We start from the raw sequence: 23,640 nt of genomic DNA on the forward strand, positions 1-23,640 counted from the left end.
ACCAAATGTGCGCCTGCGTTGGTGTGACGGCACTTTGACGCTCACGAATGGACATCAAGGTGCCCATATTGTGCCGGTGTAAAACGTTTTACTTATGACAGGGATTTAGCTAACCGAGTTAAAATCACACGCGATTGCTGTTTTATTCTACTACGTGATTCGGTTGTTTTGTTTGTTAAATGTAAGGTGAGAGAAACTGTACATTTGATTGATGGTTTGGCTGGGTCTTTCATACATAAACTCCGCATTTAGACTGCAATATCTGTCGACTGTTTAGCTTTACAGCATAAATTATCTTGTGTTTGAAATGCAAACTGATTAATGTGGCATTAATGTGTATTTTGTGTTCGTTTTGACAGCAATGAGCGTGGAGGTGGAGAGGAAATTTGTGTGTGATGCTGACATTCAGAAAAGACTGGAGGGGGTAGGAGGTGTGTTCATACTTCATAGCATTCTGTATTCAGGACTGTACACCAATATCCAGTTGAGAGGGGATAGGATTTGTTGAACATCAAGTTCAAGGTCTACTATGGGAACATTACATTTTAATTCATGCATGTAGACTTATTCTCTTTGCACTTTATCAGTCAAAACAAGAAACCCATTCGAATTGTTCTCTCTCTCCTTTTCCTTCAACCTCTCTTCAACAAGCCGTGTGCATTGGTCACTGTGAGTTTCAAGACCGCTACTATGACTCTGCAGACTTCCACCTCACCTTGAGAAATGTCTGGCTCCGCTGTCGCCAGGGCAGCTGGGAGCTGAAGTACCCAACTGTTACAGAGCTAGAGGATAGTGGGGAGGTTTCGCTGTGTTCCCGATATGTGGAGATGACAAATCTACCTCAGATTCAACTGAAAGTCAGAGAAATTATGAGTGAGAGTGTTAATGAGCAAGAAGGGAAGGAGGGAGGTTGTGCCAGCAACACACACCCAGTCCACGGGGACACAACCTCCACAGGAGCCACCGAGAGCAGCCCTGCAGACCACGCCTGGCTGGCTGAACTCAAACTGGTTTGCTTTGCAAATTATATAACTGTGCGACGCTCGTTCGGTTTTAAAGAGGAAGGAGTTCGTGTGGACTTGGATCAGGCTGACTTTGGATACTGTGTCGGAGAAATCGAGGTGATTGTGCCTGAAGGAGAAGACACTCAGCCTGCCTTGAAGAAGATCAGAAATACTGCTCAGAAGCTGGGTGAGTTTATGAAATGTCTACATAATGGGAGAATACTTTATTTTTGTCTGTATATTTAATGTATAATTGTTTTTCTTCCCTTCAGGCCTGTCTGGTGATCAAAGAGTTCAGGGGAAAATGGATGTCTACCTGCAAACCTACTGCCCTGAGCACTACACTAAATTACTGAATGCACATATATTGTGAGAAATAGGATAACTTGTAACAATCAATTTTTCATCTATTAATATGCTTTTCCATACTCCCACTTAAATATTTGATTGCATATCTAAACTGTCAGTCTCACATTATCATAACAAAGTAATTCCTATGTAATTCAAGACGAGCAAAGATTTGGTCATATCATAAAGTAAAGCTTGTTTTGGCTGCCATTTGATCCCGTTTTTAATTCAGGTGATTTCTGCGGTAATCTACTTTAATCTAGGACCCTCTCTGTATCCCTTCTATCTAAATATTGAACACAATTTTAGAAACGTTTAGTACCTGTTACTATTGACATTTTTCTTTGAGTGACCCTCTTTTGAAAGACACAATAAAATTGCCTATTGTTGAAAAGTTGTGACCACGGGAGTATTATTGACGTTTTAAAATTTAGAGCTAGTAAAACGGACATTGACTCAACGGTGGGTCTACGGAATGTGATAATACGCACAGACATGTGGCCCTCAAACACCTATTTTGCATATAATAATTCCTTTTCTTGCTTTCGAAAACCACATCAGTCATCTTCAAAACGTAGGTCATACACAGCAGTTATCTTACGATGCCACCCCCCTTTTCGGATCTGCTTCTTTTGGAAATGTGAGGGGATGCTTTTTCGATACATTTTCAGACATTTGTCACAAAGCCTACCCCTCATATAAAAAAAAAAAATTGAAACATGTAGTATCTGCTAGATGTTTAGCACCAAAAAGTTCTGTTTCATTTTCAATTATGAAACGGTCCTCTGATTGGTGATCAAAACAGACTCCACATACCGACGTAGGCATGTGTTGTCACTACTAGGCCCCAGTCTGCGGTGATCAAGTTAGTGCTGCAGTTTGAGAACACTGCTTTCATTTGAATCGTGTCTTTTATCATAATTTCAGCCGACACATTAAGCTATACCAATATTCATCAAACTTCTGTTAAACTTTTTGCTAAATAGAGACGGGTTTCAACGAGGCAACCAAATTAGTGGTTGGATCCCTCCTCGCGATAGTTGATCATGTGACTGCGAAAGTGCAGGAGCTCGTGAAGAGGGCTTGTATTTTGTAAACAACATGGCGCAACACGGACTGGGCTAGAAAAACTACTCCAGTTTGGACAAAATCCAGATTGAAAACATTTCCCACATATAAAACTTTTTGTCTTTGTCTAACTTGTATCGATATATCTGACGAAGGATTTAGCTTCCAGTACAGTGCCAAGGAACTGTCAACGACAATAACATAGGGGTATGTAGCTAGCTAGCTAACGCTAGTTATTGTCTACAATCTATAGTTCTAGCTGTCAGTTCAACCGTAATTTACATTTTACATGTTTTAAACATAGACTTACTAGCACTGTGTGTAGTGTTCAATTTCAAATCCGAAATGTGTTTGTTAGTTGAATCTGTTAAGCAAGGACGAGGAAAGACCTCAACCGTGCATTACTCAACTATCCACATTCTGCGCATTAATCGTAAACTGCCAAAGAGATAGTTACGTGTGTGCGTGTTTGGATCAGAAAAATGTATGGCGTTTATAATGGTTTGTGTGTGTGCTCGCGCGATCAAGAGAGAGGGGGGTTTGACACCTGGGCATAAACATTTCCGTTCGACATTGTTGTGCTCGCTAGGCTCTCGGTCTATGGGCTCTCAGTCCAGTTCTGGGATGTCCGGCGGTCGGGGTTCCAGCGGCAACCCAGACCAGTCTGATCAGGAATCCAACCAGAGCAGCGGCACGCGGGGCAACAGAGCTGCAGAGAGACAGTCTACCGCTGAAGAGGACGTTGATTTAGCGCAAGTGCTGGCTTACTTACTGAGGAGGTAAGATCCAACGGCCTTTGATCTTAGATCAAGAGGTCGCAGGTTCAGGGCAATAAAGGTGTGTTTCTCTGCAGGGGCCAGGTGAGGCTGGTCCATGGCAGTGGGGCGACAGGGCTGCAGCTCGTCCAGTCATACTCGGATTCTGACGAGGACAGCGATGGAGCGTGGGAGGGTCGCCTTGGAGACCGCTACAACCCCCCTGGTAACCACGACAACGTAGAGGTCGTTTCACACACACCAGTCATCACCTGATGATGTTCTGTGCTGTTCACCCTAACAAAGAAAACAGTCTTAGATAGGAGTGGGTTTTCACTACAAAGTGTAATAGTGTCATGAGGCCTGTCCTGATGGAGGCCTGTCCTGATGGAGGCCTGTCCTGATGGAGGCCTGTCCTGATGGAGGCCTGTCCTGATGGAGGCCTGTCCTGATGAAGGCCTGTCCTGATGAAGGCCTGTCCTGATGGAGGCCTAGGCCTGTCCTGATGGAGGCCTGTCCTGATGGAGGCCTGTCCTGATGGAGGCCTGTCCTGATGGAGGCCTGTCCTGATGGAGGCCTAGGCCTGTCCTGATGGAGGCCTGTCCTGATGGAGGCCTGTCCTGATGGAGGCCTGTCCTGATGGAGGCCTGTGTTCCTGTGTTCCAGTGGACTCCCAGCCAGACACGCAGGACGTGGACCAGAGTGAGATCAGAACCCAGATCCTCCTGGCTACCGCCTCCTCAGCCCTGAGGGGGAGAAACAGCTTCACACACATGCTTACAGAGGTACTTCCCCCTGCCCCTTTAGCATGCTTACAGAGGTACTTCCCCCTGCCCCTTTAGCATGCTTACAGAGGTACTTCCCCCTGCCCCTTTAGCATGCTTACAGAGGTACTTCCCCCTGCCCCTTTAGCATGCTTACAGAGGTACTTCCCCCTGCCCCTTTAGCATGCTTACAGAGGTACTTCCCCCTGCCCCTTTAGCATGCTTACAGAGGTACTTCCCCCTGCCCCTTTAGCATGCTTACAGAGGTACTTCCCCCTGCCCCTTTAGCATGCTTACAGAGGTACTTCCCCCTGCCCCTTTAGCATGCTTACAGAGGTACTTCCCCCTGCCCCTTTAGCATGCTTACAGAGGTACTTCCCCCTGCCCCTTTAGCATGCTTACAGAGGTACTTCCCCCTGCCCCTTTAGCATGCTTACAGAGGTACTTCCCCCTGCCCCTTTAGCATGCTTACAGAGGTACTTCCCCCTGCCCCTTTAGCATGCTTACAGAGGTACTTCCCCCTGCCCCTTTAGCATGCTTACAGAGGTACTTCCCCCTGCCCCTTTAGCAGGCTGTGTTAAAGGACATAAGACTGTGTCAGAATCTGTCTCATTATCGTGTCATGTTCAGACATACTTTCCTGTTATCGTGTTATCCTAGATATCGTGCTATCATGGTTATCGTGTTGTCATAGTTAGTTATCCTGGGTTGTGTTCTGCAGAGGGAACAAGGCAGGTGTCTCGGCTCCAGTTTTTCTCATGGGGAGTGCAGCCGTATCCGCTCACAGTGAGTATACAGCAGGAAGTTATTTACATTTTTACTGTTTTGTAAATGTAATGAACTAAGGTGCCTCTCCTCAGCTTCCTGCCCAACTGTGTGTCGTGTAAAGACACCTACAGACAGAAAGCCTTCTGCGGGGTTTACAGTGAGGATGGCAACATGTTCCTCTCTGCCTGCCAAGGTAACTAACACTTCAAAACTAAGCTCATATTGCAAGTCTGTACGTATGTACGTTGCTTCTGTTCAAGTTGACTGAAGAACTCAGTTTTACATATTTCCTAATCCCATGGGTCACTAATTCTCCTGTCTGTCTGTATTTCTGCCTTGTCTGTCATCCCCCCCAGACCAGAACATCCGCCTGTATGACACCAGCAGGGGTGGGTTGAGTCTGAAGCGGGCGGTGAAGGCCAGGGATGTGGGCTGGAGCGTCCTGGACGCGTGCTTCTCCCCCGACGCCAGCTGCGTGCTCTACTCCAGCTGGTCTGACTACAGTAAGGCTACGGAACCATCTAGAACCTTGTGGGCCACGCCGGGCTGGTCAGCTCTACCGCGGGCGCAACGACAGTCACAGAGTATCTGTGGAAATGAGTAGAAAAGCAGTTTGGCTAATAGTTTACAGTGTATAGAATTTATAAGAAGTAAACAAACTTATTTAATTAAAAGAAAATCACCCAGCTGGAGCATAATATGGTAGTCTTGTTGGTGTTGTCCTAATGTCTCTCTCCCCCTGCAGTTCATGTGTGCAGTATTGAGGGAGACAGTGAAACTCACACGGCACTGGACCTCAAGTGAGTGTTTCCCTCCTAGCGCCTTTCACGGCACCACCCTCAGGTCATCACTCGCTCACACATACAGCTGTGGCTTCTAATCCTGATGCTGTATCTGCATTTGCCTGTCAGCCAGCCAGCCAGTCAGCACAATATTAGGACTCCTTACAGTTCATTTACTAGAACTGATGTACATGCTGTAGTCCTGTAACAGCCGGTAGTTCATGGTACCATGTAGCTGGTGATCTGAGGGGCGGGTCTTGTCTTGCAGCCCAGACGAGAGGAGGTTCTGTGTGTTCTCTCTGGCCGCGTCTACGGACGGGAAGGAGATCCTGGAGGGTGAGTTCCACAGACTCCACACTCCACTTCAGACTGCTGCTTAGGAGAGGACTCATTTATGTAAGCTTCTCTCTCTCTTCCACTCTCCTTTCTCTCTCTCTCTCTCTCTCTCTCTCTCTCTCTCTCTCTCTCTCTCTCTCTCTCTCTCTCTCTCTCTCTCTCTCTCTCTCTCTCTCTCTCTCTCTCTCTCTCTCTCTCTCTCTCTCTCTCTCTCTCTCTCTCTCTCTCTCTCTCTCTCTCTCTCTCTCTCTCTCTCTCTCTCTCTCTCTCTCTCTCTCTCAGGGCAAACGATGGCCGCCTCTATGTCTTTGATCGTGAACAGAACAAGAGAACGTTAAAGGTCAGTGTGTGAGTGTGGCTTCACACCTCTACCTTTAACTGTTACCAGAGAGCAGACCTACACACACACACACACAAACACACAAACACACTCTAGAACCCCTCTGTGACTGTCACAACCTGCCTGACCTCTACCATCTGTTCCTCCCTTTCCCTCTCTTCCTCTCTCTCTTCCTCTCTACATTTCTCTGTCTCTCTCTCTACTGGTCTCCTGTACTCTTCCTCCTCCCTGCCCTCTCGTTTGTCCCCTGCAGATTGACGCCCATGAGGATGATGTGAACGCAGTGGCGTTTGCAGACAGCTCCTCCCAGCTGCTGTTCTCCGGCAGCGATGACGCGCTGTGCAAGGTCTGGGATCGCCGCACCCTGCGTGAGGACCGCCCCCAGCCCGTGGGTCAGCTGGCCGGACACAGAGACGGCATCACCTTCATCCACAGCAAGGTACACCCCCACCCTCATCCACAGCAAGGTAACCAAGGTAACCAGCACTAGCATTCAGATTTAAATTCCCTTATGAGCGCAGCGACATACCAATAGCGCATAATAGAAAGTACAGCAGAAGATCAAGGACATCATTACATTCATCTTGAATCTTTCATGATTTGATACAAGCTGGCCTGAAACTACATCCCTACACTCCTACTCCTACGTTTCTGTCCACACCACAGTGACGTGGAACAAGATTCCAAATAAAAAATGGAAATAATTGAAAACATTTCTGTGTGGTGTGTTTTTGTACCGCCCACCAGGGCGATGCTCGCTACCTGATCAGCAACTCCAAGGACCAGTCCATCAAGCTGTGGGACGTGAGGAGGTTCTCCCCCAAGGAGGGGCTGGCCGCATCCCGGCTGGCCGTCACCCAGCAGAACTGGGACTACCGCTGGCAGCAGGTCCCCCAAAGAGGTGAGGAGGGGCTAGGGGGAGAGAAGGGAGAGAGGGACCTGGGGGGGGCAGAGAGGTGAGGGGGAGCAGAGGGGTGAGGGAGGGGGGGCAGACAGGTGAGGGAGGGGGGACAGAGAGGTGAGGGGGAGCAGAGGGGTGAGGGAGGGGGGGCAGAGAGGTGAGGGAGGGGGGGCAGAGAGGTGAGGGAGGGGGGGCAGAGAGGTGAGGGAGGGGGGACAGAGAGGTGAGGGAGGGGGGGCAGAGAGGTGAGGGAGGGGGGGCAGAGAGGTGAGGGAGGGGGGGCAGAGAGGTGAGGGAGGGGGAGCAGAGGGGTGAGGGAGGGGGGGCAGACAGGTGAGGGAGGGGGGACAGAGAGGTGAGGGGGAGCAGAGGGGTGAGGGAGGGGGGGCAGAGAGGTGAGGGAGGGGGGGCAGAGAGGTGAGGGAGGGGGGGCAGAGAGGTGAGGGAGGGGGGACAGAGAGGTGAGGGAGGGGGGGCAGAGAGGTGAGGGAGGGGGGGCAGAGAGGTGAGGGAGGGGGGGCAGAGAGGTGAGGGAGGGGGGGCAGAGGGGTGAGGGAGGGGGGGCAGAGGGGTGAGGGAGGGGGGGCAGAGAGGTGAGGGAGGGGGGGCAGAGAGGTGAGGGAGGGGGGGCAGAGAGGTGAGGGAGGGGGGGCAGAGGGGTGAGGGAGGGGGAGCAGAGAGGTGAGGGAGGGGGGGCAGAGAGGTGAGGGAGGGGGGGCAGAGGGGTGAGGGGGGGCAGAGAGGTGAGGGAGGGGGGGCAGAGAGGTGAGGGAGGGGGAGCAGAGAGGTGAGGGAGGGGGGGCAGAGGGGTGAGGGAGGGGGGGCAGAGGGGTGAGGGAGGGGGGGCAGAGGGGTGAGGGAGGGGGGGCAGAGAGGTGAGGGAGGGGGGGCAGGGGTGTAGACTGCTAGTGCTGCGGGCAGTAGTACCTGATGTCTCCTCCAGGGGTGTAGACTGCTAGTGCTGCGGGCAGTAGTACCTGATGTCTCCTCCTCACTGCTTCCTGTTGCACAGCTGTACTTTACTCTGTCAACAGCAGCCACTGTCTGTTAACTTAGCTGGCATTGGCCATCTCTCCTCCCCCCCCCCAGCTCTGAAGAGACACAAGCTGACAGGAGACACGTCGGTCATGACGTACCGGGGGCACGGCGTGCTGCACACTCTGATACGCTGCCGCTTCTCTCCTGAGTTCACCACCGGACAGAGGTTCATCTACACAGGCTGCTCCACGGGCAAGATCATCAGTAGGTCACCTGGCTCTCTCTCTGTCTGTCTCTCTGTATCTGTCTGTCTCTCTGTATCTGTCTGTATCTGTCTGTCTCTCTGTATCTGTCTGCCTGTCTGTATCTGTCTGTCTCTGTCTGTATCTATCTGTCTCTCTCTTTCTATGTAACCTGCATGTGGGTGTGCCTGTCTTTGTCTCTCTGTTTTTGTGTCTCTCGCGTTCCTTCGCCATCCGACTGTTTCTCTCCCTCTGTGTCTCTAACCCGTGAGTGTGTGTGTGGTGTGTGTGGTGTGTGTGTGTGTGTGGTGTGTGTGTGTGGTGTGTGTGTGGTGTGTGTGTGGTGTGTGTGGTGTGTGTGTAGTCTATGACGTGCTGACCGGCAGCGTTGTGTCCCGGCTGTCGGACCACGAGGCCTGTGTGAGGGATGTGACCTGGCACCCTTACAAGGACAGCATCATCAGCAGCTCTGTGAGTAACGGCCTGAACAGTCCCAGCCCAGCTGCTCACCTGGTGGACATGGAGGGAATACCTCACGGATTAACTGTGTTTCTCCTCCTCATCCCCTCTCTCTCATCTTTCATCCCCTCTCGCTCGCTCTCCCTCTTTCCCTCTCTCCCTGTCCCCCTCCCCCTCCCATATCCCCTCCCTCCCTCTATCTCCCTACAGTGGGATGGTGCTGTGCGATTGTGGGAGCACAGACAGACCCATCCGCTCAACGAGGACAGAGAGAGGGAGAGGGAGTAGGGCCAAGGAAAGGCAGGAAGTGAAGTCATAGGCAGGATCCACCAGTCGAGAGAGAGTGAGGGCCTCTCTCAGAGCGAGATGTTAAAGCTCACACTATCAATGCTGGATAATAAAGTGTGATGTGTAAAGTGTTATTCTCCTGATGTGGCCCTCCTAACTTCCCCTGGTAAATATAATAACATTGTATTCAGAAACCTGCAGGAAAGGGTGGAGTTTTCATGTGACATTGGAGCCTTTTTGTCACTTTTTGGATGTGTTCCCACTGACATGCAGTGTGTTAGAAGCTGTGTGTGGCGTGTTGCTCTGGAGATCCTCAGTCGATTTTAATGCCGACAGTCTTCTGGTGCTTTGTTTAAAATAATTTCATAAATAATGTTAACATTAAATGAAAAAAGTATGTCATAAATACTAGGGAAATCGTAAGAATCATTCATAAATAATGGGAATAATTCATTATAAATAATGTATTATATTTTATCGTTATTATTGTCCAGGGGTGGAAAATAAACACAAGATTTTGTAGCCTGATGTAAACATTTTCCAGTTGAAAGGTTTGAATGTGTGTTTGTGCTGGGATGATATAGGGTGAAGGGTAGAATATGTGTGGATGGTATTTGAGTGTATTTATATCTCAATGTCCATATTTCACTCTCAAAACAATGTTTTACAATAACAAATAAAATATTTCTTTAAATGTTAATCTTTGTCTTTGAACTTTCTTCCTGGTAATCCTTATCTGTGCTTGTGTATTACCTAATTACACTTGTTAAATAGCCAGGCAGCTTGTCTGGTGAATAGTATGGAGGCGTATCTAGACAGACCGCTGATGCATCTTCAGCATTATGCACGGAGGGCTTTGTTACGTGAGGAATGTTGTAAGTGCTTTAAAATTACAGTCAGAAGCCCAACACCCTGAAGAGCCAGGGGGAATACAGGGCCAGTGAGCCCAGATCCAGGATGAAACTGTCTGGGGAGCTGTTAGTGTATCTGTCTGTTGTGTGTTTTCATTTAGCATTCATCCAAACGGGACGTATACCACAAGGGATGTACACCACCTGCAACCGCGTGACCTGCGGTCCAGTTCTCTGACCGTTGAGCAGGTTGGTTCTCTTGTGTCCCATCAGGGCTTGAAGCTGCACTACGAGGCAGCGAGACAGTTCTCTTGTGTCCCATCAGGGCTTGAAGCTGCACTACGAGGCAGCGAGACAGTTCTCTTGTGTCCCATCAGGGCTTGAAGCTGCACTACGAGGCAGCGAGACGGTTCTCTTGTGTCCCATCAGGGCTTGAAGCTGCACTACGAGGCAGCGAGACGGTTCTCTTGTGTCCCATCAGGGCTTGAAGCTGCACTACGAGGCAGCGAGTCTGGTAAGTTTCTGTAAAACATACTTTTTACCCCCAAAAATTGGGAGATTTCTGCCTCTATTATTTTTACAGCGGCGGTATATTCTGACAGGAAAGCCGAGAGGGAGGACGACATGCAGTAAAGCAAAACTCAACTTGGCCTGAAAGCGTGGACACTGACAGCAAGACTGCAGCAAATGAACATTTTGACATCAACCATAAATCCCACCAGGCGGCTGGTGAACTCTGCCGGGCCGGGAGGCTTGTTCTGAGCCTCCTCACCTGGGTGCTGCTGGTACTGACAGACCTGGCGGCTGGCCTCCTGCGTTGTTCACTGTTCAGTGGCCTGTACCGGGGGTGTTGCTGCCTGGGGCCAGGCTGGTGGTGTCCAGGGAGGCCGGGAGAGGGACTCTTCCTCACAAACACGGACGGACAAACAGAGTAGCCCAGACCACGTGTGCTCGACTCTTTATACAACCTGTGTGGCCCCACAGCGTGATATGATAGCCCTGCCGCAGGGGCCTGCACTGTAGAGATGTCTGTGGGGGTCAGGGGTCATAGAGCTGTGTTGGCTGCCAACTGTCCCTCATCTGATGTGAGGTCACACTTCAGCTTCTCTCATCTGGTGTGAGGTCACACTTCAGCTTCTCTCCCCGTCAGACTCTGCTTTTAATCTCTCTGAAATGTTAGTCCTCATTCCTTAGAGAAGGATTCACACATGGGAAACTGTCTCATGTCACCTTAAATTATATTTAATATGATTAATACCTCACCCCCATGGCAGAAGAATTTGACGGATCACTCAAGGCTTATTCATTAGTATAGGTAAACGATTGATCTGTTTTCACTTTCACATAATTTAACACTTAGGCAACAAAAATTGGCAATTCACAGAGTAACAAGAAATCTCACAGATTTATTTTGTAGTCTGATAATGGTTAATACAGCACTATTTACTAACGGCTGGGGAAATGAAAATGTGAATCTAAACACTACTGAGTCAGTGTCTCTATATATCAGATCGTCAGTGGTATTTCAAATGAACACATCTGGAGTGTGTGTGTCTCAGTAGATGAGGGCCTTGCTATCTCCTCTGGGCTTCTTGATCTTGTCGTAGTTCTTGTTGATGATGTCAAACAGCACAGCCTGGACAGCAGCAGGAGAGAACAGCATCATGACATCACCAGCCTTTCATCTCCGCCCAACAGCCTCTTCAACACACATCAGAGGAACGCAGCAGGGAGCAGACCTTCCACCAGAAACACTGAACAGGAGAACGGCTCCATCTGCTAGATAACTACAGGCAGATATAACTACAGGCAGATATAACTACAGGCAGATATAACTACAGGCAGATAAAACTACAGGCAGATATAACTACAGGCAGATAAAACTACAGGCAGATATAACTACAGGCAGATATAACTACAGGCAGATATAACTACAGGCAGATATAACTACAGGCAGATTAATGACATCACTGAGTCATGGGAAGTTTTGGTCCTCAAATAAAATATCCTAGAACACCTCTGTAATACATTCTCCTGTGAAATCTATACAGCGGTGCCTAGCGAATTTAATTTAAATTTATTCCCTTCAATGACATGTAATTTTATATTTTCGAATTGTTGAACGTTGCATCTGTTCAGTGTACTCAATTGACTCCTTTGTTCGTGTGGCGAGGGCTCCTCCCCTGGTCACTGCTAACAGCTCTGCATGGCCACAACCTGCTGGAGGGGGGAGGAAGTACGAGGAGGGAAACAGGAAGTGACCCGGGCTTACGTATGTGTTGCGTATCTCCAGGACCACGACTCTCAGCTCACAGTACTGGGACTGGTCCAGCTCATGCACCAGCTGTCTGTAGTCTCCCTGGAGACCACGGAACACAAGTCAGGCCAGCAGGTGATTGTGTACATGTGTATACTGTACACACACACACGTATACTGTACAATTACACACACATGCAGGAATACTGACCACGTGAGGTTGTTTGGATGCTTTGGCCACAGCATCGCCCCTCTCGCTGTAGTACCTACGCACACCAGAACATGTCAGCAGATTCACACACACACATCACACACACACACCAAATCATCAGTTAACAGCACTGTTCTCAGTATCACATCTTACTTGGAGATCTGCGTCTGGAATCCCTCGATCTTGGTGCGAGTGTTGGTCAGAAGCTCAAACACCTTCTCCTGTGGAGCAACATGTAGGAATATTAAGATCAGAAATGTGCAGTTCAACAGTGTTTTGGTGGTCATGGTGACGCATCCTAACAGCTCACCTGCACAGCCACGCCAAAGTTGTTTCCATCCTCGATCTTGGGAATCTGGAGCTGAACCCACATGGACACCTGGGAGCACAGGGACACAAATACATTTAAATATGATTCATATCCTTTCACGATTTACTCTCTGCAGTGAGGTAAACAACTGACTGTGTTGAGCTTCTCCTTGAGGGTCTGGATCTGAGGCCTGATCTCCTTCAGCAGACGCTCCACCCTCTCGTTGCAGGCGATGGGGCCGCAGGGAGGACCTGGAGGAAGACCACAACCCCGTCTTTATGTCCAATATAATGTAGCACTTCTGTAATGCAGCAAACTACTACTTAACAGACTCTACCCAATCCCTGCTGTGAGTCCATCAACAATGGCTTTTATACATCGTGGAACACCCCCACCCTTTTCCAAATATAAATCACTGCCTCACTGTTAGACTGAGAGATCACATGACAGTGAGAACAGGAGTAGCCTTGTGCCAGTTACACAAAAACAAAATACATGAGATGTATATTAGTATTGTTCTACTGGAGCAGCAGCGTGGTAGCACCATGTTCCTCCTCTCACCTGCATCCTCCTCATCCTTGTCTTCCTTGTCTTCCTTGCCCTTCTTGCCCTCCTTGGCTTCCTTCTGCAGGATCCAGAGAAGAGGGGTCAGTACAGAGCCTCTGGCAAGAAGCTAACACTAGAGCATGGATAGGAGGGTGTGTGTGTGTGGGTATGTCAGAGTGTGTGGTGTCTCCACCTCCTCCTTCCTCTTCCTCTTGGCCTCCTCCTTCACAGGGTCAGGGATGGGGATATCCAGAGGAGCCTTCAGGGTCACCAGGTTATCCAGGCTCAGCGAGCTCTGAAGAACATCCACACCAACATCACAATATCATAAACACCCTGACTTAATGTCTCCTGTGTGTCTAGAGCGCTTGTGTTCCTGCCGCTGGAGCAGCAGGTGTCTGCCTTCTTACCTTCAAGAGCATCTCCATCTCTACGATCTTCTGAGGGAAGAAGCCTGTGAGCAGAGTCTCTGCCTGTATCACACAGGGGGCACATGGGGTTTAGAAATATGAAAAGCTCTTAGTTACGCATGATGAAGTGCTTAAGTTGTTCAAACTGGCTATGTACCTCCTTGGTAAGTTGCTTGCAGAAGTCATCGACCTGTAGTGTGGTATTTGGAGAGGAGGAGAGTGGTCACTGTATCACTGATATCTCACTTACCAGACACCCAACTCTGACTGTGTCCGAGTTGTCTGACAGGTAGTTTCACTCCACTGCGGGGTAGACGGGTCGAGTTCCAGCTGGTGATCTCATGGCCTAACACTTTACTATCAGTTAGCTTAACACACGGTGAACTATGCTCCTAAAACGCTGCCTAGGCACACTATGCTGTTTAGGTATCTATCTCGGCTGTCGACGATTTCATTTAGTTACTTTTAAGTGAGTTTAAAAGAGGACAACGTCGCTATTCTTACCTGTTTCTTGGACTCCGGGCGGATGTCTATGGATGTCATCGTTTCTTTTAATGAAAAGGGAAATCACTTTAAGTTGTGTACACAATTACACATTGTCACAACAATATCGTGCAAATACACACAACTGTGTGAGAAATTAGTGGTTTACCTGTTAATTGTGAATGATGCACAGCACGGAAAAGCAGTCGTTGTTAGTCAGCATTAAAAACTGAAAATGAAAGTAAGGATATTTCCGTACTTTCCAGGTTGGCACGGGGTTCGCGTTCATCATGTGGCATTGTGGGACTTGAAGTTTCTGAGGCTTAAAATCATTGGCAGATGTTTCAGTGTGATACATTTACCAGACAAATAAATCCGTCCAAATTATTCTCAATTACACTGGGTGGTAAAATAACTTCTATATGTTGACATGGTCTGCGGTTCCCAGTGTGTCCGCTAAGGAATGCGCTCCTATCAACTTTTGAACGTAGTATATTGAACCTGAAACATCCTCGTGCATTTAACCGCTATTCGCGTTAAAGGTTTGGGAAGATGAAACATCTCACTGGTGAATAAACTAGATTATGGATACGGTTTCTTATTGCTTTTACTCGGTTTTACATAGAACATACTAAAACAAACTATTAGACTTTCCTCTTGGTGAGTGTAGGTCTACAAATTGTTACAAACATTTTATAACAATATTCTAGTATCGCGTTCAGTATTAATGCACTTGCAAACGTAGTGTTAAGCAGTGATGCTGTCGGCACACGAGACCCTCACTGTCAACAGAGCAGGGAGACCAGGAACCGGATGTTTTTGCTACTCTGTAACTGCTATATCATTGCAGTTGATTGGAAAATGATTAACGCTCATAAATGCCTAACTAATTCAATCTGAAATTAAATTAAATGTATGACCATATCCCAAATTGTTAAAATGGTTTATGTATTGTTGAACCATTAAAAATAGCGTTTGAGAAAATCCTCAGTACGAGCATTATGAATGTAGCTTATAATAAATGTTGAACAGTATTTATTAGTGATATCGGTCTCATAGAGTGGTGGTTTAGTGCTTTGGTTATCTGCCACATCATTTATAACCATCTAGGTGTTTGTTAATATTGTGAGCAATTAATTGTTCCTTTGCTTTGTGCTTGTATGATTACAGGTCATTGAAATATGCTAGAGTTACATGCAATAAATTACAATAAATTGTGGACTTTGTTTGGACGGATTTAATCCAAAGGGTGAAAGCTGAAGTGTTTTAATTATTGATTGAAGTGATTGAGTGAGAGATCTAGAAAGTTGTTTTCTGTCATTTCAAACTTGTTTGTGAAAGACTCAGTGCAAAGGTCTGAAAGTCTGTGGAGCCGAAGGGAGGGTGGGGAGGGAGGGTGGGTGGGGTAGGAGGGAGAGGGGAGGGTGGGAGAGGAGAGGAGGAGGAGGGGCGAGAACGTCAGAAAAGGATCTCCCTCCCTTTGGCAAACTTTATATGGTATCAAATTCACAACTGAAACTCGTATGCAAAATTGAAATCACGTTATTCACAGTAAGAAATTGTCCTAGTTGAGTCTGCCTGTTCAGGAGATCCTAGTCTCAGAACAGCTGCAGCAACGCCACATACCACTCCAGGAAACAGAGCAGCAGTAAACCAGAAGGAGGGGGTTCTGAGCAGCAGTAAACCAGAAGGAGGGGGTTCTGAGCATCAGTAAACCAGAAGGAGGGGGTTCTGAGCAGCAGTAAACCAGAAGGAGGGGGTTCTGAGCATCAGTAAACCAGAAGGAGGGGGTTCTGAGCATCAGTAAACCAGAAGGAGGGGGTTCTCCCGGCAGCAGTGAAACCAGAAGGAGCAGGTTCTCCCGGTTCAATTCTTTCTTTTGCCTTCGGCACTCCCACCCTCTCTTCAACCTGTTGACTATTTCTCCCAATTTAATGTTTCCTCTTGACCTGAATGTAGTCGACCATCCACTTACCCTACCACTCTAACCTATCCAGCCACCCCTGACAGGATCGTGTTAACCAGAACAGACCCACATGCCCATTCTTTTTTTTTTGTGCATTTAAAAAAATTATATATATATTTTTTTTTTACAACGCATCAACAACATTGCCTGCTAGCTAATTGGTCCAATTAGGCCAGTTCTGAGTAGACAACTGAAACTGCATATATCCTTCCGCAGTACTATTTTTTTCAATGACTTTGCGTTTTTATTTTGCTGACTCTGCTCAGCTTTTCACAACACACTCGTACTGAGCTTTCAACTGACGAGGTCCATTGCCAATTTCTCAGCTTCTCTATCCTGTTCATTGCAACCCTTTAAAAACTGTCTCACTGTTCCGTGTATTTGGCCGCTGATACCGGAACTTCGAAATTGCATCATCCAGCCGGGTCGAGTTTTCCCGTGTCTGGACGGGATATTTGAATCATGAGGAAACTTGGTTGTATGAAGTAGTATTCCGTGTCTTCCTTGTCTCGCGTGTTTTCGTGTTTTAAAAGAACCCAAATTATTAAAAATGAGAACACTCGCGGATTTTGTCGATGCTTGAACGAGACTACATCAATTTAAGTTATCGTAGTTTTCGTACTTAGACTGCGTTTGAGTCTCAGATTATACATTTTTTCCAGAGGCACATCTGCGTACATTGCACTAAGTATGTTTTGATCAGTAGGTAATTGAGTTACCACACATTTAACCCGTGTCAAGGTGTGCGTGCATGTTTGCGCCTGTGAACGTACACGTGTTACTAAGGGCAAGGTTCTCTCGGTAAGGTCTCTACCTCAGCATTCACACTGCTATCTCACCGATTCGATATGAGTTGTGATTGGTTCTGAAGTACACAACACCACTTTCTGCCACTAGATCTTTTGAGTTTGTGAAACTTAATTCACTGCCACAGTTTGTGTTACAACAAGATGTCGTGTCTCATTCTCGGAGTTTTCAAACGGTGAGTATTTTCTTATTTCAGTCATATTTAGAGTGCACTATAAGATGTGCTTTCTGACCCGGATAACTGTTTATAGTACTCCGGAACTACGGGGTACATAGTGTTCTATAGTTAACTTGACTACAGGTCGCGTTGCAACATTTCAACCCATTGATTGTGTTGTAGCCAATTATGCATGCACAATATTTGCAATAAGTTGAAACAAATGTCAACCGAATCAGACTCTTTTGGATACGACCATTTGTTTTTGCAATCTACGCGAGATATGGCAATTGGCTCGTATCCTAGATAAACATCTTTATAGTTTTATGACAACACTCACACCGAACACACCCTACAGGTTTAATAAGTTTGTTTAAAAAGCCACACGTAGGACTTGAACTATAACTAGCCACCAACACTGCTAAACTAAACCTGACCAAACCAGCGCAACTAAGTACACTTAAAAATGAAGGATATTTCTTTAAGTCAATAAGTGCCATGTTGACATAAGAATAGGTTCCGAATCATATCCTAGTAGCATTCATTTCTCTGAATTTCTCTTCCCCCCCCAGGCTATCTGACCATGTTGCACAAAGTAGGCTAAATGTGAGCAGCCTTGCATCATGTTGTGTTTGCAGCTTGTCATTTGTGTGCTGTGTTCACAACTCTGTCTGAATGAACTGTCCTCGCTGCATGTTTAAACCAGGATTCAGGCGACCCAACGTGATGCATGCGTGTGTTACGTGCGTGTGTTACGTGCGTGTAGTGCCCTCGGTGTTCTCCACAGACCTCAGGAACTGTTAACCGATAACTGGTAGGGGGAGTGTGGGTGTAACTGCTTGTGGTTCCTGGTGATTGGTTGACTTTTTCTGAAGGGGTGTTAGACTGGGGAATGGAACCGTGCAAAGCTCAACTAGTATCATGGGAGGAGGAGGAGGGGGAGGAGGGGGAGGAGGAGGGGGAGGGGGAGGGGGAGGGGGAGGGGGAGGGGGAGGGGGAGGGGGAGGAGGAGGGGGAGGAGGAGGAGGAGGAGGAGGAGGAGGGGAGGAGGAGGGGGAGGAGGAGGAGGAGGAGGGGGAGGGGGAGGAGGAGGGGAGGGGGAGGAGGAGGAGGAGGAGGAGGGGAGAGGGAGGGGGAGGAGGAGGAGGGGAGAGGGGGAGGGGGAGAGGGAGTAGAGTGGGAGGGGAGGGGGGCGATCTCTGTTCCATTGTGCTCATCTGTTTCAGTCAGTGATCCAAAGTGAGAAAATGCTCAAATCTGTTAGTTGTTAGTTACACAGAGAAGATCTCCACGAGGAGGGAGGGGTTCAGACTCAGCTTGACTTCAATCTCTGCTGCTCACACAACGAGAGTCTGTCAGAGGGGGGGGGGGTTGCCAAGGGGGAGGAAGAGAGGTTAAAGGTCAAACGGGGGCAGCCATGTCTTGAAGCTTCAGAAGGTGATGTCCAGTCTCTCTCCGTACAGCAGACCTCCTGTTGCAGATAATTACATAGCAGTTAACAAGCAGCAGCTCGCTGGTAGTTAAGGGTGGCTTCAGTAAGGTGCTCCTTTAAGGATGTATGCTGAATTCAGCTTTTAACCTCCGTAAAGTGTCTTGAACAAAGGTCTTTCTTTCTCTGTGTGTGTGTGATGCATGATGCAGTGGTCAGTGTGCGTGTCATGGTTGGATTGTATATTGGTTAAATGCTGGTCCTCATGTCTGAGCTGTGGTGTTATTGGCATGATGCCTGCTTTATCAGCAGCTAGTTATCTTCTCAGCATGTGCTTGTCAGCCTATGCCCTCTAGACCCTATCCTTAAGAGAGAGGGGGAGAGTGTGTGTGTGAACTTTAATGACTGTGCTGCTAGTTTGGACTGCATGTGCCCTCTGTCAGAGAGACTCTGAACTGAAGTAGAAACGTGTGATTCAAATTAGCCAGTCGACCCAAAACCACCAGTTAAAAATGTGAGTCACATTATACAGCAGATCCCGTGGAGTCAAATTAAATTTGAAGAAAAAAAACGTGAAAATCTTTTGTGAAATATAATGTTTTACGTTAGGTGGACTGGAGAGTAAGCTCATCCTGTCTGGTGTTTCCAGCGAGAGGTTTCTCTCTGTTTAACAGCTTGACTTTAAGTTGTCTGACCCAACATCCTCCTCTCCAACCCTCCTGGCTCGAGACCAGAGACGCTCTGAGGTGATCTCTGGTGTTTCACCAAGGGCATGATCTCCATAACAACACCTGCTCTGGCCCTCTGTCACCATGAATGAATGAGGGAACAAATAAAAGTTCCCCTTAAACTGCATGTCATGGGGGTCCATATCTAAAAACATGAAACCAAACTGGAGGACAGCAGTGATGGGGTTCCACCACACAGATGCAGATCAAATGTATCTATAGAAAATCCCGTTTTTATCACCTTGAGTGTCATCACCCTAACCTCCTCTGTGTCCCCAGGCGAGGCTGTGTGGGGGCCGGGGTGGGGGTCCGCTCCCTGGCCTCGGTGCCCTCCCTGCCCTCCGCCGTGGCTGACTTTGTGAAGGGGGCGGTGGCCGAGTGCCAGCCCGCCCGTGTGCATGTGGTGACGGGCACGGCGGAGGAGACGGCCGGCGTCCTGGCCGGGCTGGAGAAGGACGGCATGGTTAAGAGACTGCCCAAGTACCACAACTGGTGAGGAATGCTCCCGGGGCCACGCCCTGCCCAGGGGGACGGGGGCTGTCTGCAGTCCAGCAAGCCACCCAGGTTGTTAAGATCAGACCCTGATGTGTGTGTGTGTGTGTGTGTGTGACCTTTCACCCCTGCCCAGCTGGCTGGCAAGGACCGATCCCAAGGATGTGGCGAGGGTGGAGAGTAAGACGGTGATCGTGACCAAGCACCAGCGGGACACAGTGCCCATCCCCAGCCCCGGAGCCAAGAGCCAGCTGGGCAGCTGGCTGAGCGAGGAGGACTTCCAGAAGGCCCGGCAGGAACGCTTCCCTGGCTGCATGGCTGGTACGGCTGGATCTCTGCCTCTCTCTGCCTCTCTCTGCTTCTGACAGATGTGGCCCAATGTTTCTACATACCTCCCCCATCCTAAAAGCCCTGACAGGCTCAGGAGAGGTTCTGGTTTGACACCACTGCTCTTCCATGGGAGAGATTCCCTGTGGTGCTGGAGTCACTTCGACAGCAGGTGCAGTAACAGTTCTGTGTGTCTCTGCTTGTGTCCTCCCCCAGGGCGTACAATGTACGTCATCCCGTTCAGCATGGGTCCTGTCGGCTCGTCTCTGTCCAAGATGGGCGTGCAGGTGACTGACTCCCCCTACGTGGTGGCCAGCATGGGCATCATGACCCGCATGGGCACGCCCGTCATGGAGAAGCTAGCGGAGGGGGCGGAGTTTGTACGCTGCCAGCACTCTCTGGGGCGACCCCTGCCTCTGAAAGGTACTGCTCACCTGTTTCTGGGTGGGGTAGCATCAGCTATTGGTGTGGTGTGTGTGTGAGGTCCTGGGAGGATCCTGTATTGCTCCCTGACCTGGGCTTTCACCAACCTCTTCCCCCAGCCCCCCTGGTGAGCTCGTGGCCGTGTAACCCAGAGAAAGTGCTGATCTCCCACCTGCCAGACAGCCGGCAGATCCTGTCCTTCGGCAGCGGCTACGGGGGAAACTCCCTGCTGGGGAAGAAGTGCTTCGCCCTGCGCATCGCCTCCCGCATCGCCAAGGACGAGGGCTGGCTGGCCGAGCACATGCTGGTGTGTGTGTGTGTGTGTGGGTGTGGGGGCCCAGACTGTGACTCGTAGATGAGCACTCTTTAACCATTTTTTACCTTCCTGTTTGTCCGTCCTCCAGATCCTGGGCATCACGAGCCCCCAGGGGGAGAAGCGCTACGTGGCGGCAGCATTCCCCAGTGCCTGTGGGAAGACCAACCTGGCCATGATGAAGCCTGCCATGCAGGGCTGGAAGGTGGAGTGTGTGGGTGACGACATCGCCTGGATGAAGTTCGACAGCCAGGGTATGGAGACTCTTATTCACACACACACACATATGCCAAAAGTAACTCCCTCACACAGACACACAAAAACACAAAACAGTCGGTTTCAGACTGGATATTTCTACCTGGGGCCTTGCAGTTTGTCCTGCGAGAGTCTGCAGTTGGACAGCAGTGGTGATGTGTGTCTCTGCTCTGCAGGGAAGCTGAGGGCCATAAACCCAGAGAATGGCTTCTTTGGCGTGGCGCCCGGAACCTCCATGAAGACCAACCCCCACGCCATGGCAACCATCGCTAAGAACACCGTGTTCACCAACGTGGGCGAGACCAGCGATGGGGGGGTGTGGTGGGAGGGTCTGGAGCCCCCAGCAGAGGGTGTGTCGCTGATGGACTGGCACGGCAAATCCTGGACACCCGGTGAGCTACGAGGGGAGAAACCACGCCACCTGGTGGCAAGGGGACATGTGATGTTATTAGTTCTGTTGGAGTATTTCCATGCAGTTTAACTGCTCGCAACCTTGTACTGCTGCTAGAATATCAGTGTTTACATCACGGCGTTCAGTTCTGGTGTGTTCTGTCTCATCACTCCTCCTCCCCCCCCCCCTGCTCCTCCTCCCCCAGGAGACTCCACCCTCTGTGCCCACCCCAACTCCAGGTTCTGCACCCCGGCCGCCCAGTGTCCCATCATCGACCCCCAGTGGGAGAGTGATGAGGGGGTGCCCATCGATGCCATCATCTTCGGAGGCAGGAGACCAGAGGGTGAGGATGACTCTCCTCTTCCGCCTCCCTAAAAATGAAAAAATATATCAAATCATGCTATATATTCCCCCCAAAAAGAGAGCTGTTTTCACTGGCAGTTCGCTTCTTGCTCGTCACCTCAAAAGTTCAATTTATTTGCACAACGTTGCCCTTGTTATGTACACTGGATCCACTGTGTTGATGAGTACACTGGATCCACTGGCAGCGACTGAATGTGCTTGTGAGCGGCTCCGTGTGGTGTTGCATATACTGTGCTAGCTGTGTTATGCTAGTTTAGTTTTGACTGGAAACACACTGGACTCTACTCTGCCATAATAAACGCATGGAATAGGGTTCGCTTCTGTTGCTAGGCTACCTTTTCGCAGTGCCAGGTACACTGCCGGGCCTGTCACGTGACTTCCGTTGAACGTGAATGGGAGGCAAAATGTAGATCTACCTCCCCCCCTGAAAAAAGTCCTAGGGGAAACACTGAAGGTCTTCTTCTATTGTTAGATGTTAGGAAAGCTAATAGGATCAGCAACAATGTCACTGTGGCCCCCCTGGCCCCTGACATGACCCCTGCTAATGCCTGACCTCTGACCCCTGTTCTGCTGTGTCCCAGGAGTCCCTCTGGTGTACGAGGCCTTCAACTGGCGCCACGGGGTGTTTGTGGGAGCGGCCATGAGATCTGAGTCCACAGCAGCAGCTGAACACAAAGGTATTGACACTTCCACATGCATCTGATCTTATAAAATGATGCAGAATGCTTTTCAAGGAAAATAAACATTTGTTTGACAATACCAGGGAAGGCCATCATGCACGACCCCTTCGCCATGCGGCCGTTCTTCGGCTACAACTTCGGAGACTACCTGGCCCACTGGCTGAGCATGGAGACGCGCCCGGGGCCCACCCAGCTGCCCAAGATCTTCCACGTCAACTGGTTCAGGAAGGACCCGGTGTCCGGATCTTTCCTCTGGCCCGGCTTCGGGGAGAACGCCCGCGTCCTGGAGTGGATCTTCAGGCGCTGCGGCCGCGAGCGCGAGGATGAGGCGGCCCGGAGGAGCATGGTGGGCTGGCTGCCCCAGGACGGCTCCATCAACGTCCAGGGCCTGGCCGGGGACGTGGATATGGCCGCCCTCTTCGACCTGCCCAAGGCATTCTGGGAGAAGGAGACCCAGGAGCTGAGGGCGTATTTTAGCCAGCAGGTGGGGGCAGACCTGCCCCAGCAGGTGGGGGCGGAGCTGGACGCGCTGGAGAAGAGGGTGAGGAACTGACCAGGAAGGAAGGATGAAGAGGTAACAAGCTAAATGATGGACGTTACACTACAGTGATGCTAACACGAGGGGACGGGTGGGGGGGGACGGGTGGGGTAAACTCAGGGCAGTCTTGGGTGGATACATGGAGATGTAAACTAAAGGTTGGAGATGTAGAGGAGGTAGAATGATCTGAAGAGTTTCTCACTGCCTGGTGCTGCCAGGTGACAGGGGTAGGAGATGAGGAAAGGCCTTCGTGGCTGTGGGGGAACATTGACGAGTCGTAGTGCCTTACTGACATTCTGCAACCAAGCTGAACGCTTGGATGTTTACCAGCTGCACCCCAAAGAATCACGTCTGACTTGATGAAGTTTGTGTGGTAGAAGAAGGCATGAACACTTGACTGTATTCAGGGCATTTCTCCTGAATGCTAATGCTGACTTTATGTTCAAGAAGAAACGGATCCTATTAGCTCAGGGAAACATTGTAAAGGAATGCCATCGGGAAACAGGATGATTTGCAAGGTTGCCACTTTTATATTATTCCCAATTAAAAAGCATTAATGTTTACACCACATGTCACATTTTTGACCAATAAAAGCAAGAGATTTGAAAATGAATGTGAAAGTGTTTGAGTGCAATGAATAAATATCTTTAAATTCATCTCCAGTGTTCTA

At 49.3% G+C, this 23,640-nt stretch overlaps 4 protein-coding genes across 5 annotated transcripts; 3 read left to right on the forward strand and 1 right to left on the reverse strand.

The window, feature by feature from the left end:
* The first annotated feature begins 81 nt into the window (after positions 1-81).
* Positions 82-1,740, forward strand: thtpa (thiamine triphosphatase). 2 transcript variants are annotated; one of them, XM_067252025.1, is made up of 4 exons: positions 82-186; positions 360-431; positions 652-1,191; positions 1,277-1,740. In XM_067252025.1, the coding sequence occupies exons 2-4, from the start codon at positions 362-364 to the stop codon at positions 1,375-1,377; spliced, it is 711 nt and encodes a 236-aa protein (XP_067108126.1). In that variant the 5' UTR covers positions 82-186; positions 360-361; the 3' UTR covers positions 1,378-1,740. The 2 variants fall into 2 exon arrangements, with proteins under 2 accessions (XP_067108126.1, XP_067108127.1); XM_067252026.1 differs by having other exon boundaries at positions 90-181.
* A 467-nt stretch (positions 1,741-2,207) lies between these two features.
* dcaf11 (ddb1 and cul4 associated factor 11) lies at positions 2,208-9,733 on the forward strand. Its single transcript, XM_067251742.1, has 15 exons — positions 2,208-2,627; positions 3,010-3,199; positions 3,274-3,401; positions 3,842-3,960; positions 4,661-4,725; positions 4,800-4,900; positions 5,064-5,210; positions 5,453-5,507; positions 5,758-5,829; positions 6,108-6,165; positions 6,419-6,604; positions 6,913-7,066; positions 8,156-8,308; positions 8,651-8,757; positions 8,956-9,733. Exons 2-15 carry the CDS (start codon positions 3,021-3,023, stop codon positions 9,031-9,033), a joined length of 1,602 nt encoding a protein of 533 aa, XP_067107843.1. The 5' UTR covers positions 2,208-2,627; positions 3,010-3,020; the 3' UTR covers positions 9,034-9,733.
* A 1,537-nt stretch (positions 9,734-11,270) lies between these two features.
* On the reverse strand, positions 11,271-14,354 carry psme1 (proteasome activator subunit 1). Its single transcript, XM_067251798.1, has 12 exons — positions 14,271-14,354; positions 14,123-14,166; positions 13,776-13,808; positions 13,619-13,681; positions 13,402-13,503; positions 13,224-13,287; positions 12,816-12,913; positions 12,663-12,731; positions 12,506-12,573; positions 12,353-12,407; positions 12,157-12,243; positions 11,271-11,520 (listed from the first exon to the last, which is right to left on the reverse strand). Exons 2-12 carry the CDS (start codon positions 14,159-14,161, stop codon positions 11,440-11,442), a joined length of 759 nt encoding a protein of 252 aa, XP_067107899.1. The 5' UTR covers positions 14,162-14,166; positions 14,271-14,354; the 3' UTR covers positions 11,271-11,439.
* Positions 14,355-16,905: 2,551 nt separating this feature from the next.
* pck2 (phosphoenolpyruvate carboxykinase 2 (mitochondrial)) lies at positions 16,906-23,078 on the forward strand. The gene is made up of 10 exons (XM_067251329.1): positions 16,906-17,049; positions 19,468-19,680; positions 19,817-20,001; positions 20,224-20,430; positions 20,550-20,737; positions 20,835-20,997; positions 21,175-21,390; positions 21,595-21,732; positions 22,334-22,429; positions 22,516-23,078. Exons 1-10 carry the CDS (start codon positions 17,018-17,020, stop codon positions 22,983-22,985), a joined length of 1,908 nt encoding a protein of 635 aa, XP_067107430.1. The 5' UTR covers positions 16,906-17,017; the 3' UTR covers positions 22,986-23,078.
* The last annotated feature ends 562 nt before the right edge of the window (positions 23,079-23,640 follow it).

This window comes from Osmerus mordax, chromosome 15, assembly GCF_038355195.1.
Source record: "Osmerus mordax isolate fOsmMor3 chromosome 15, fOsmMor3.pri, whole genome shotgun sequence".
In the NCBI taxonomy this organism is placed as follows: domain Eukaryota; kingdom Metazoa; phylum Chordata; class Actinopteri; order Osmeriformes; family Osmeridae; genus Osmerus; species Osmerus mordax.